The 11,978-nt window shown below is 37.3% G+C and overlaps 1 protein-coding gene across 1 annotated transcript; it reads left to right on the top strand.

Annotated features, from left to right (window-relative positions):
- The first annotated feature begins 596 nt into the window (after positions 1-596).
- Mettl4 (Methyltransferase like 4) lies at positions 597-11,975 on the top strand. The gene is made up of 6 exons (XM_089638509.1): positions 597-894; positions 3,454-3,701; positions 6,871-6,999; positions 8,899-9,073; positions 10,082-10,256; positions 11,092-11,975. The coding sequence occupies exons 1-6, from the start codon at positions 658-660 to the stop codon at positions 11,253-11,255; spliced, it is 1,128 nt and encodes a 375-aa protein (XP_089494635.1). The 5' UTR covers positions 597-657; the 3' UTR covers positions 11,256-11,975.
- Positions 11,976-11,978: the final 3 nt, after the last annotated feature.

Here is an 11,978-nt window from a genome sequence, read left to right as displayed (position 1 = left end):
CAAAAAGCCCGAAGATATCGATCTAGAGAGGGGTATATTTATGGCTTAGAGCTTAGATAATGCACCTCTACGTTCCATAGATATTCTTGAATACAGACGCGTAGCGTTATTCATTATCGATACTCTGTTTTTTAAATCATGGGAATCCGTATACTAGTGATGGAAATAAATCAATTTTTGTAAAATCTCGCGCGTTGACGTGAAAAGACGTTCTAATGTCTTGACCGCTATTATCATATTTACGTCTTTTGACGTTCTAATGTTCGGAGTGGTTAAATGAATCTGCCTCGGGGTGTGTACAAGGTTCCTAGAATCGCTTGGAAGTTGATGACAAATTGCAATGCATTTATTTCATGACATGTGACATTACGTGAAGTACTAACCTCAAAATAAATAGTGTGTCGTATGATTGACATCTCAGTAAGAGTAATTATAACTAGTATTAACATAACCAGCATAAAGAAAACTAGATAACTCCTTTTACATGTCGACTGAAGATTCACCCATCTCTCCTTCCTATGTACCTACTCAAGGAATAAATTTATAATAAGATATTCTTACTTGCAACTTGCAACACTGGTCTCAAATGTCAAAACATTATTTGGGGGGTGGCGGGAGCAAAAATTTTTCTGTTTAGTTTTGTATTACTTTATTTGAATGAGTCTTATATTTAGCAATGAAATAGGATGCGTTATTTCCCATTTCAATTTTATCACAAATGTATACCATAATACTACTAGAGAAAATACTATCTGCAAATTCCGTTTACGAGATGACTTATTCAAAATTACTCATCCATTCAAACAAGTATGCAATTACGATGACACAGTAGAAGTGTCGGAAGGGCCCAAGAAACGTAAATTAAAAAGGAAATATGTAAACCTAGATCCTTTGGTATGTAGAACCTTTTACGAGTAACAACTAAAATCACTAGTCGTATTATGTACTTATATCACCGATCATGTTCGTGTTTTATAGCAACAACCCAATCAACCCCTTTTGGCTTTTATTATTCAAAGTTTCCTTGATTTGCACATGCCGTCTTTTATCTGCCAAACAGATGTAGCAATATTATTATACATTTAATAACGGTTTAGGTCTTAGTTAAACAGATGGCTAGTATGGAAACTGTATTGGGATGGTCTTGTGTGTGCATAGCTGCAGCTAATTTAGGCATTCAATAGTCTGAAATCCGTCAATATGCTCCCATTAAAAGGGTGTATAAACAGTGTAATGACTATCTCGATACGGCAACTAGAACAGTGACAAAAAAGAACACGTTTGAAAAGTTATGTGAAGTGAGGAAAAAACTAAGATATCTTATGTTTTTAGGCTAGTTTTTTTCGCAACTTTTCGTGGCTATATAACTTTTCAAAGGTGTTCTGTTTGTCACTCATCTGTTAAGTAACGGAACCCTCATTACTTAAACGTGACATAACTATCCACGACCTAAAACAACACAGCATAAAATAAATAAATATACTATACATTCAAAAATTATGATAGACGGTGTACGAATGAGACTGAAGCAAGGAATGTGTACCAAGACCGAGATGTTTGACCGTCCAGTCTCAGCCTAACGTGTATGTCCACGTCCGTGCATTATTCGAGAAAAGGGTATGACAATTGACATTTTGCACGATAGTCAAGACCATGGGACATGAAAGCAACCAATGACAATGATTATTATTTTTAACTAAAATGTAAAAAAAACCATGTTCCGTGAAAAATCACGGTATATTATATTTGCATGATTTTAGAGCTGAGTATGTTGCATAGCATATGAAAAGAAGGTAAACTTGTCGAATTCCGCTGCATGAAAAGGCTCTATAAAAAAACAACACTTGATTTCAACTTATATATCGAATGGAGACAACCCCAGACAGTGAGTGTTTTATTTATGGAGACAAGCATCTGTCAAGTATTTGAACAAAACAAATAAGCATTTTGAACAAAGAATTATTAATTCATAATATAATTTTGGTACCTACTTTCTCGCTTGTCTGATGTGATAAGTGGTTCCAATTATGAAAATTAAAAGTTCATAGAACTTGAATAATGCTGTGCACTATGCGGGAATATTACATATTACTTATTTAGTGAGTGGTTTATTTATGCCCATGCACCAAAAACAGAAATTAGTTTTTTTTTTTTTTTTTTTTTTTTTTTTTTTTTAATCTTGATTACATTTTATGCTTTTGACTGTCCAACTAGGAAGGATTCCCGTTTTAAGACAGTCAAATTTACAGGTTTCAAGTTATCCTAGATGAATACAGGATTTAAGACTAGATGTATGTTAGTATGACTAGTATGTTTAATACTTATTTCTGACCGGGTTTCGCTACTGCCTTCCCTTCTTCAGGGCAGTACAGTTCAACCTCTCATAAAGATTTTAATTCGTTCCAGAATCTTACAATTTTTCCCATATAAATCAATGTAAAATACCATAATGCGTTCCATGCAAAAAAAAAGATTTTTATTTTATTTTAAACATTTATTAATGCTTCTCAATGTACGATGCAACAGTTTCCCATGCTTTCAGCATTTCTCTTATTGCGCTAGAAGATTGTTGCTCTGCTACTTCCTCCTCATCCACTAACTAACTCTCGTCCATAACTTCTTGCTGTGAAACACAATGCAACTCCATAAGCTCTTGGTGGTCAGCTCTTGACTGTGCTCTTCCACAAGCTCATCAATATCGTTGTTATCCACCTCCAGTCTTATGGTATTGGCCAAAGACACAATCTCATTGACTGTTACAAACCCCTCAAAATCACATTCGACAACGCTCTTTGGCCAAAGCTTCTTCCAAGCAGAAGTGAGGGTCCTCTTGGTAACCCCTTCGCAAGGCTTGTCAATCATCTTGAGGTAAGTAACAATGTGAAAGTGATCTTTCCAAAACTCTCTGAGAGTGAGACTTGTCCCTCCAGTCACATCAAAACAACGCTCGAAGAGTGTTTTACTAAAGAGTTTCTTAAAGTTAGAAATAACCTGCTGGTCCATAGGCTGGAGTAACTGAGTGGTGTTGCATCTATCATAGCATCATTTCATTTTGTTTATTGATTTTTGGGGTAGTGAGCTTCATTCTTCTTTTAAAGCCAACCAGAGAGACAGCCTTGCAGAGTCCATCATTTGAATGGATGTTTAGAGTGTTTTTTTTTGTACAAAAGTGATTATCATAAGATTTGTATAGTACCATTTTTGTTAGTTTTTATATGTTTAATAATGTTATCACAAAAAATATGAAAAGAAAATATATGGAATTCTGCAAATTAAACTTGATAACAATAAATAATATATACTGTGTTGTATTTTGATATCTAATCTTTTTTTATGTGGTTTCCTGCAGTCAGTTTTGGCAACACGGTTTTATTACCGTAAAATTAAATCAATATAACACTCCTGGCGGTGAGAGTCTTAAATCACATCATCCACTCCATTGCTTTCTTGTAGGTAACAAAAGTCAAGGATGCTTACGAGGGGTTTCTCCAATCTTCCCGGAGGGCGGGCGTATTCCCGGCAGGAGAGCCTGCAGCAGGACACGGATCCAATGAGGAAGCCAGGAGAGCTGCTGAGGATTGCTCCGCTGCCACCATAGTCCTGAGCAGCCTGGGGACTATCAGCGGAGGCAACACGGCTCCCACAGCTCTCTTCCAGCACTTGGACAACAAATGTGATGTCTTACTTCCAGCCAACTGCAGGTATTTTAAGCAATTTAATGTATTGTCATTTCCATTACTAAATTGTTTATCTGCATAATCTCAACTTCTTGGTGGTGCATAAAAAGTATTAAAAATACTTTTTAATGAATTAAAATTTTACTTTCCTCTACTTAACCTTATCCAGACGCTGTCGCATATGTGATTCATCGGTGGCTGTCTTCGTACACGGTTGCTCATATATTATGATTAGGGGTACGTAAATTTCGCAAATAAAAAATCGTTATTTCGCATTTAAAAAAACTCAAAATAGAAAATTACGCATTTATTTTGCAAAAAAAAAAAATACAGTGTTAACCTTTTAAATGCCAGTAGGTAGAAGTGTAGCTGTGCACATCAGGCCGTGAATTTTTAATCAAAATAAATCATTTTTAAATCTTATTTTTAAAAATTTAAAACATTACACCTTGAAAGGATATTTAAATGACTTACCAAATTTATTCAATATTCGACGTTTTTGCTTCCCTTCACTTAGATAAACATATTTAAAAAAAAACGAGACATATGTATGATACAGAGGCTCAAAAAAGAGCGAGTTAACTCGCTCTTTTTCTATGGCTGGCCTGCTGGGCACGGACAAGAATGCGAGTTAACTCGCTCTTGGCACAGAAGCGGTTAAAAACTCAATTAAAGGCTAGCATTGTTGTAATTTCTACATTTTCATCTTTCATTGTTTGCTTGCGATCAGTTACGACAATGTTGTAGATACTAAAGTACCTCTCGGCATCAACACTATTGACAGGGCAATTGTGAAATTGAAATAGCTGCTTTTGCAAATCCAGGGAAGCAAGATTTTGATGTAACTAAAACTTGCATTACATCCACAGGAGCTTCTTGGTCGACCAATCGAAATAATTGTCTGTGAAAATGAGAGTACCCGTCAATTAGTTCTTCTTGTGGTACACTTTTGAAAAACGGCATTTTTGCGAAGCTTTCCACTATGGAATTTGAATTGACAGAAGAAGAGGGCACATTTGCTGCTTCCGATGGACAAAATAATCTGCCAATGTGCTTGTAGCACTCATTTGTTGGATTCGGCCCCCCATGTGTACCAACAATGTGCTTGTAGCACTTATTTGTTGGATTCGGCCCCCCATGTGTACCAACAATGTGCTTGTAGCACTCATTTGTTGGATTCGGCCCCCCATGTGTACCAACAATGTGCTTGTAGCACTTATTTGTTGGATTCGGCCCCCCATGTGTACCAACAATGTGCTTGTAGCACTCATTTGTTGGATTCGGCCCCCCATGTGTACCAACAATGTGCTTGTAGCACTCATTTGTTGGATTCGGCCCCCCATGTGTACCAACAATGTGCTTGTAGCACTCATTTGTTGGATTCGGCCCCCCATGTGTACCAACAATGTGCTTGTAGCACTCATTTGTTGGATTCGGCCCCCCATGTGTACCAACAATGTGCTTGTAGCACTCATTTGTTGGATTCGGCCCCCCATGTGTACCAACAATGTGCTTGTAGCACTCATTTGTTGGATTCGGCCCCCCATGTGTACCAACAATGTGCTTGTAGCACTCATTTGTTGGATTCGGCCCCCCATGTGTACCAACAATGTGCTTGTAGCACTCATTTGTTGGATTCGGCCCCCCATGTGTACCAACAATGTGCTTGTAGCACTCATTTGTTGGATTCGGCCCCCCATGTGTACCAACAATGTGCTTGTAGCACTCATTTGTTGGATTCGGCCCCCCATGTGTACCAACAATGTGCTTGTAGCACTCATTTGTTGGATTCGGCCCCCCATGTGTACCAACAATGTACTTGTAGCACTCATTTGTTGGATTCGGCCCCCCATGTGTACCAACAATGTGCTTGTAGCACTCATTTGTTGGATTCGGCCCCCCATGTGTACCAACAATGTGCTTGTAGCACTCATTTGTTGGATTCGGCCCCCCATGTGTACCAACAATGTGCTTGTAGCACTCATTTGTTGGATTCGGCCCCCCATGTGTACCAACAATGTGCTTGTAGCACTCATTTGTTGGATTCGGCCCCCCATGTGTACCAACAATGTGCTTGTAGCACTCATTTGTTGGATTCGGCCCCCCATGTGTACCAACAATGTGCTTGTAGCACTCATTTGTTGGATTCGGCCCCCCATGTGTACCAACAATGTGCTTGTAGCACTCATTTGTTGGATTCGGCCCCCCATGTGTACCAACAATGTGCTTGTAGCACTCATTTGTTGGATTCGGCCCCCCATGTGTACCAACAATGTGCTTGTAGCACTCATTTGTTGGATTCGGCCCCCCATGTGTACCAACAATGTACTTGTAGCACTCATTTGTTGGATTCGGCCCCCCATGTGTACCAACAATGTGCTTGTAGCACTCATTTGTTGGATTCGGCCCCCCATGTGTACCAACAATGTGCTTGTAGCACTCATTTGTTGGATTCGGCCCCCCATGTGTACCAACAATGTGCTTGTAGCACTCATTTGTTGGATTCGGCCCCCCATGTGTACCAACAATGTGCTTGTAGCACTCATTTGTTGGATTCGGCCCCCCCATGTGTACCAACAATGTGCTTGTAGCACTCATTTGTTGGATTCGGCCCCCCATGTGTACCAACAATGTGCTTGTAGCACTCATTTGTTGGATTCGGCCCCCCATGAGTACCAACAATTTATCCTCTTATAGCTCTTTTGAGCTGCTGTCTTCAACATCATGCTGTGATCGATAGAATTTTCGGTTGGTAAAATATTCATTGTTTTTTCGCCAAAAGAGCCTTCACATTGACGCTGAAGAGAGGACTTCAAATCTTCTAATTTACTCCACAAAATGTGTGCAAACGAATAGTTTGAACCTTCTAAATTGTCAATTAGTTTCATAATTTTCGGACAGAATTCTGATACGAATGTAAGTTGAACTTGAATTTTACTGGTTAGAATGTCATTTTCAAAACATTCTTTGAGGTAAATAGTGCTTGAATTGTCGTCTTCGTATTCATTAAAAAAATCGATAATTTGCTGCATATATGTACTCATTCAAATAAATCACAGATTTAAACCAAGAACCAAGAACCTGGTTACAACAGGCGTCGGGTAAAGTTTTGGAGTTAATTAAGTTAAAATATTTCGATCGTGTAAATGTTTCAATCCTGCCCATCACTAACCAGCATATTATTTGTTTGTAGATTTATCTGTGGTGATGTCAGGACAACCCTACCAAAGTTAGATGGAGAGATATTTGATCTGGTGATTCTGGATCCACCGTGGTGGAACAAGTACATTAGGAGGAGCAAAGCCAAGAAACCAGACAGCAGGTGGTTCTCATTCGTTACTACATATAATATATACATCATTGTTTCTCGGTACACCTATTTCTGATCTCCTTTCAAGGCCAACTTCACCAAGATTGGAATAATATTTGGGGGGTGAGAGGAATGAGGTAACTAGCCACGAGGAACCCAAAGCCCGTGCGAGCTCAGAAAGAAATACTATAGATTGTACCCTCCAGTATTGGAAAAGACCGAAATAATTGTGTTTTCTATTTGTTCGGTATTTTTGCCTAAAATAATTGGAATATCGGCAAAAAAACAACATTGTCATACAAATATTCTCTCCAATTTACGATTTGGAAATATTTTGACCCATTATTTGTTACTATTACTTGCTTTATTTAACTATCACCCGTAATTATTCATTATGGTATAATTATATCGCTGATATTTTATGAATAGTGAGTAGGAAACAAAGGGAAGACATTCTTTCTGAGAAAAAAAAAACTAATCATAATAAACACATTTATTTCGAATTTGGTCCACGTCAGAACGTTATTATTTAAGCTTTTATTAATCGCCTCCCTTTTATTAATGTTTTTTGACTGAGCGTAGCAAAGTCCTGTTTTAACTCGACCGTTTTGCATTTCGTCTGTAAATTTGTTTCTACTTTCCGTTTCCGGTTAATTTATTCAATGTCAAAGGCCATGAATGTTGATGTATTATAATAATAATAAATAATAATAAAATTGGACAATTTGTATAGCGCCGCTTTTGTGAGATATCACCTCTGGGGCGCTTTACAGTTGATGCAGGTATTACAAAAAATATAAATGTTACAAAAATAAAGTGTAGTTAAGTAAAATGAAGAACAGGAACAGGTGATATGAAGATAAAAGATGGAGACTCTGCAGCAAGAATCCTAGGTGATGAAGAAACTGGACCAGCTGCTGCAGCGAGAAAGTCCACCAACAGTGCCAGCACGACGTTCGTCATCCGTCTAGGTATGTGTCTGCTGCTAATAAAGCGCTGACATCATATCCTTATATAGATACCCCAGACCTTGGCAGCACCGCTGTGACGTTCAACAAAGGTAGAAGATGGAGACTCTGCAACAGAGTCTACCGCGTCCACCAATAGTACCAGCACGAGGTTCGTCATCCGTCCAGCTATGTGTCTGCTGCTAATAAAGCGCTGACACAATATCCTCACACGGATAACAGACCCTGACATTCGATGAAGATAGAAAATGGAGAATCAGCAGCAAGAATCCTAGGTGGTGAAGAAACTGGACCAGCTGCTGCAGGGAGAGAGTCCACCGTGTCCACCAACAGTGCCAGCACGACGTTCGTCATCCGTCCAGGTATGTGTCTGCTGCTTATAAAGCGCCGACATAATATCCTCACATAGATAACAGACCTTGGCAGCGCTGCTGTGACGTTCGGCGAGCCCATTATTATGTGTATTGTCAGAATTTCTAACCATAATTGCTAGGATATCTTACTCCACCTAATTTCCAGTAATTTTGTCATTACGTTAGTCAGTATATTGTGCAAAACGTTTTGCTAAAATATCAACGATTTATTTACTAGTTTACACCAGGGAAATATAGTGTTATATCCATCGACCAAGTAGTTGATATATCGATTGTTGTGTTAGTTGTGTTTGAATTTAATTTGCCGCTTCAAATATTTTCTTGGAATCATGGAATTTCTAAATTTGCTTATGCTTTTAATGAAATATTTAGTAAAGTAATTAGCTAAGCTACCTTCATTTGTCTCTTATGGGAAGTTTAGGAAACCTCAAGAGTACCTAGTATTAGGAGTGTTAGGTATTATTATAAATTGCATAAATAAATAATGTATTTATGTTATTTTCTATTTTTATAAAGCATCCTTGAGGTTGGTCGTGTTCCATAATAAATATTATTTTTGTGGTTTATAGTTACCAGATGCTTTACAACGAGGAGATAGTTAACTTGCCCCTGAATGGCCTTCTATCTTCTGGTGCTGTAGTGGCAGTGTGGTGCACCAACTGCGCAGCACATGAACAGGCCGTTAAAGAGCAGATGTTCCCGGCTTGGGAGGTCCAATACATCGCCACTTGGTTCTGGTTAAAGGTAAAATACTCATTAATCAGCAACACAGCAGCAATATGAGATTTATTTATTTTTTTTATTTTTTTTTACATAAAATAAACAATTTAACGTTCTTATTCAAAATACTTAACTCTAAATTCGACTGTTGTGAACTCCTGCAACTTATAAACATACATACACCCACAGTAACAACACGACAAAATACAATATTCTACAGCAGCACACATAAGCGTAACTACATTGCCCACTCTCCGATACAACGACTTCACACCATGGGAAATCATTACTTGGGTGATGTTGACATATTCAATACCAACTTGGCAAGTTTTGTGGATCATTTAAAACATTTATTTCAACAATACTCCTAAACACATCATGTAAACCAACAAATAGCTGTAATTTTCTGTTTTTGTTTCTTGTGTTTGTATAACTTGTTACATAGCTTTTATCAAATGTAATTTTCTTCTTATTTTTTATGTTTGAAAGTATTTGTCAAATTAAAATTATACTACCAACCATGTAAAAGCCCTCTGGGCGTTAAATAAATAAATACAGTCCATGTTCACAGTTGATGTGGGTAGATTCATTCTTATATGAAACAGTACACACATGTGGAATGACCTGTTGGAATCGTCTTTCTTTTATATCCTGGCCTGCATAAATAAACCACTCACTAGATCGATATCTTCAGGCTTTTTGTATGAAACAAATTTGTCCTAAATAACCATAGATATGACAATATATAGACAGTAAAATTCTCATTCGGAGCCTACTTATTATACTATACACCAATGAAAAACTCTGAAAGTTTATTCCATAGACTTTCAGAGTATTTCATTGGTGGATATAGTTAGGCAATCATATGACGTCACAATATTTCGATCGGAGTTATACCCCCTGTTAAAGACCAGGTAAGCGCCCGGCAGCTGGATTCAAGTTTATATATTCAGTCTATACCTTTTCTCCCATCTGAGAGAAGATACTGTTTATTCTAATCTCTTGGACTAATAATGTATTTGTCATTTCCAGGTTACTGAAGTTGGTGGTCCAGTTGGCCCCTTTACAGAACTAAATGGAAAGCAGCCATTTGAAAGAATAATCATAGGAATACATGAGAAGTTTCCCAATCAGCCGAGTCCTCAGCAAGACAGAATCATCTTGAGTGTGCCCAGCGCTCTACATTCACACAAACCTCCCCTAAATGGTACATTTCCTTATTTTCTTTAAAATGTCGGAAACACATCAGTTAACATGGTTTGAAAAGGCATCTCCCGATATCCCTACATTATTGGTCGCAGCTGTTGTAGCCCCAGTCTCTCCTCTCCTCTTTGTCATAACCTATTTTGTGTGAAAACAGATCACACATAAATTAATCCAATTTTTTTTATTGGAGCAACTTTTCTTTATTATATTAAAACACAAATAACTTTGTTTACATCACTTTAATATATATAACCTCTACATGTTTCATGAACAAAGTTCACTGATGAGGTGAACATGTAGAGGTTATATATATATTAAAGTAACAAAGTTATTTGTGTTTTAATATAATAGATAATGACATCACAAAGTGATAAGCTTTCAGAGGAAATTTTCTTTGAAAAATTAACTTTTCTTTGATAAAATTTGATGGTTATAAATATCAATTAATCAATACATCATTAAAGAAGAAGATAATACTAATGAATCTAAACGAAACATAAAACAGAACAAGACACAGGAAAATAAAAAAAACAGTTGAGGCCTGTTATGTACAGACTTGGTGGTACTGTGAGGATCTCAATAATTATACGCGTGTGCGGATAGAATGTTTATTGACACTTTAGAACGGATTGTCTACTACTATCTTCTTAGCTGTCGGTTGGGAAAAGAGAGCGAGCAGATGCATCCATCATCTTTTATACGTCGATCTGTCATCTCGCTCTTACACATTCAAAAAGCAGGCGTACCACCTAAAACCTTTCTTACAAGGCCGTTATCTTTTTTATATTTCTGTGTCTTGTTCTGTTCGTTTAGATTTATTTGTTTGTATTTTCCAGATGTCCTCGCACCATTTCTTGCTCTGGAATCCGGTAATAAGTGTTTGGAGATATTTGCTCGGTACTTGCTGCCAAACACTACTAGCGTGGGGCTGGAGGCCCTGAAATGGCAGCACTCATCTCTGTATGTTGAAGACAAGGGCAATAGTGAACCTAAGATATGATTTGATTTGGCGTAAAACCAAATATGTAAATACAAAAAATTCTCTTGAACAAAATAACAACTTTTAAAAACGTATTAAAAAACAAACACATTCACAAACAAAATGCCAGTCAGATTCTGATATACTTTTGACGGCAGTATATGAATAACCTGACAATATTTGAAAATCTCCTACCACCACCACAGTAGAAAATATTGCTTGTTTCATGATGGAAAACTTAGCCAGCCCAGAAATTGAACTCACAATGCCTGGGTGAGCCCCAGTCAACTCAGCCACTGCACCGTATAACTGTAACTTGCAGTCTAACACTATTAGAAGAAGTCGTTCACGGTTTTCTAAATTTTCATTAAGAGAACTTGAAGCGGCTGTTTTAATAATAAATATACAGGGTGTCCGGGGGTAAAATGCACTAACTTCGGGGGGTGATTTAACATTATTTTAGAAGTAGAAATATTAAAAATAACTTTATCCGAAATTCCAACATTTTAAAGTAAATTAAATAAAAAAATAATAAATAATTAGATTACTAATTCAACATTTTAGGTAAAAAAGTTGAATTGTTTGTAGGTATGGGAAAATAAATATTTTAGTATGCCAAAAAAAGTTTGCATTTCGATAAAAGTTATTTATCTTTTTTTTTTACTTCTACCATCATGGAGAATTACCTCCCGAAGTTAGTGCACTTTACCTCCGGACACCCTGTATAATGTATGATTTTTCTTG

The sequence above is a fragment of the Hesperophylax consimilis genome, chromosome 13 (genome assembly GCF_061612785.1).
Source record: "Hesperophylax consimilis isolate HC1 chromosome 13, BYU_Hcon_1.0, whole genome shotgun sequence".
In the NCBI taxonomy this organism is placed as follows: Eukaryota; Metazoa; Arthropoda; class Insecta; order Trichoptera; family Limnephilidae; genus Hesperophylax; species Hesperophylax consimilis.
The sequence above is the reverse complement of the archived record's forward strand: the minus strand, read 5'-3'. Positions and strand labels throughout refer to the sequence as shown.

What these genes read in the sequence shown, in the direction of transcription:
- Mettl4 (XM_089638509.1), top strand. Translation starts at nt 658, where the DNA reads ATGAGTCTTATATTTAGCAATGAAATAGGATGCGTTATTTCCCATTTC. An exon ending in ATGTAAACCTAGATCCTTTG is followed by an intron (nt 895 to 3,453) that starts GTATGTAGAACC and finishes GCTTTCTTGTAG; the next exon opens with GTAACAAAAGTCAAGGATGC. An exon ending in GCCAAGAAACCAGACAGCAG is followed by an intron (nt 7,000 to 8,898) that starts GTGGTTCTCATT and finishes TGTGGTTTATAG; the next exon opens with TTACCAGATGCTTTACAACG.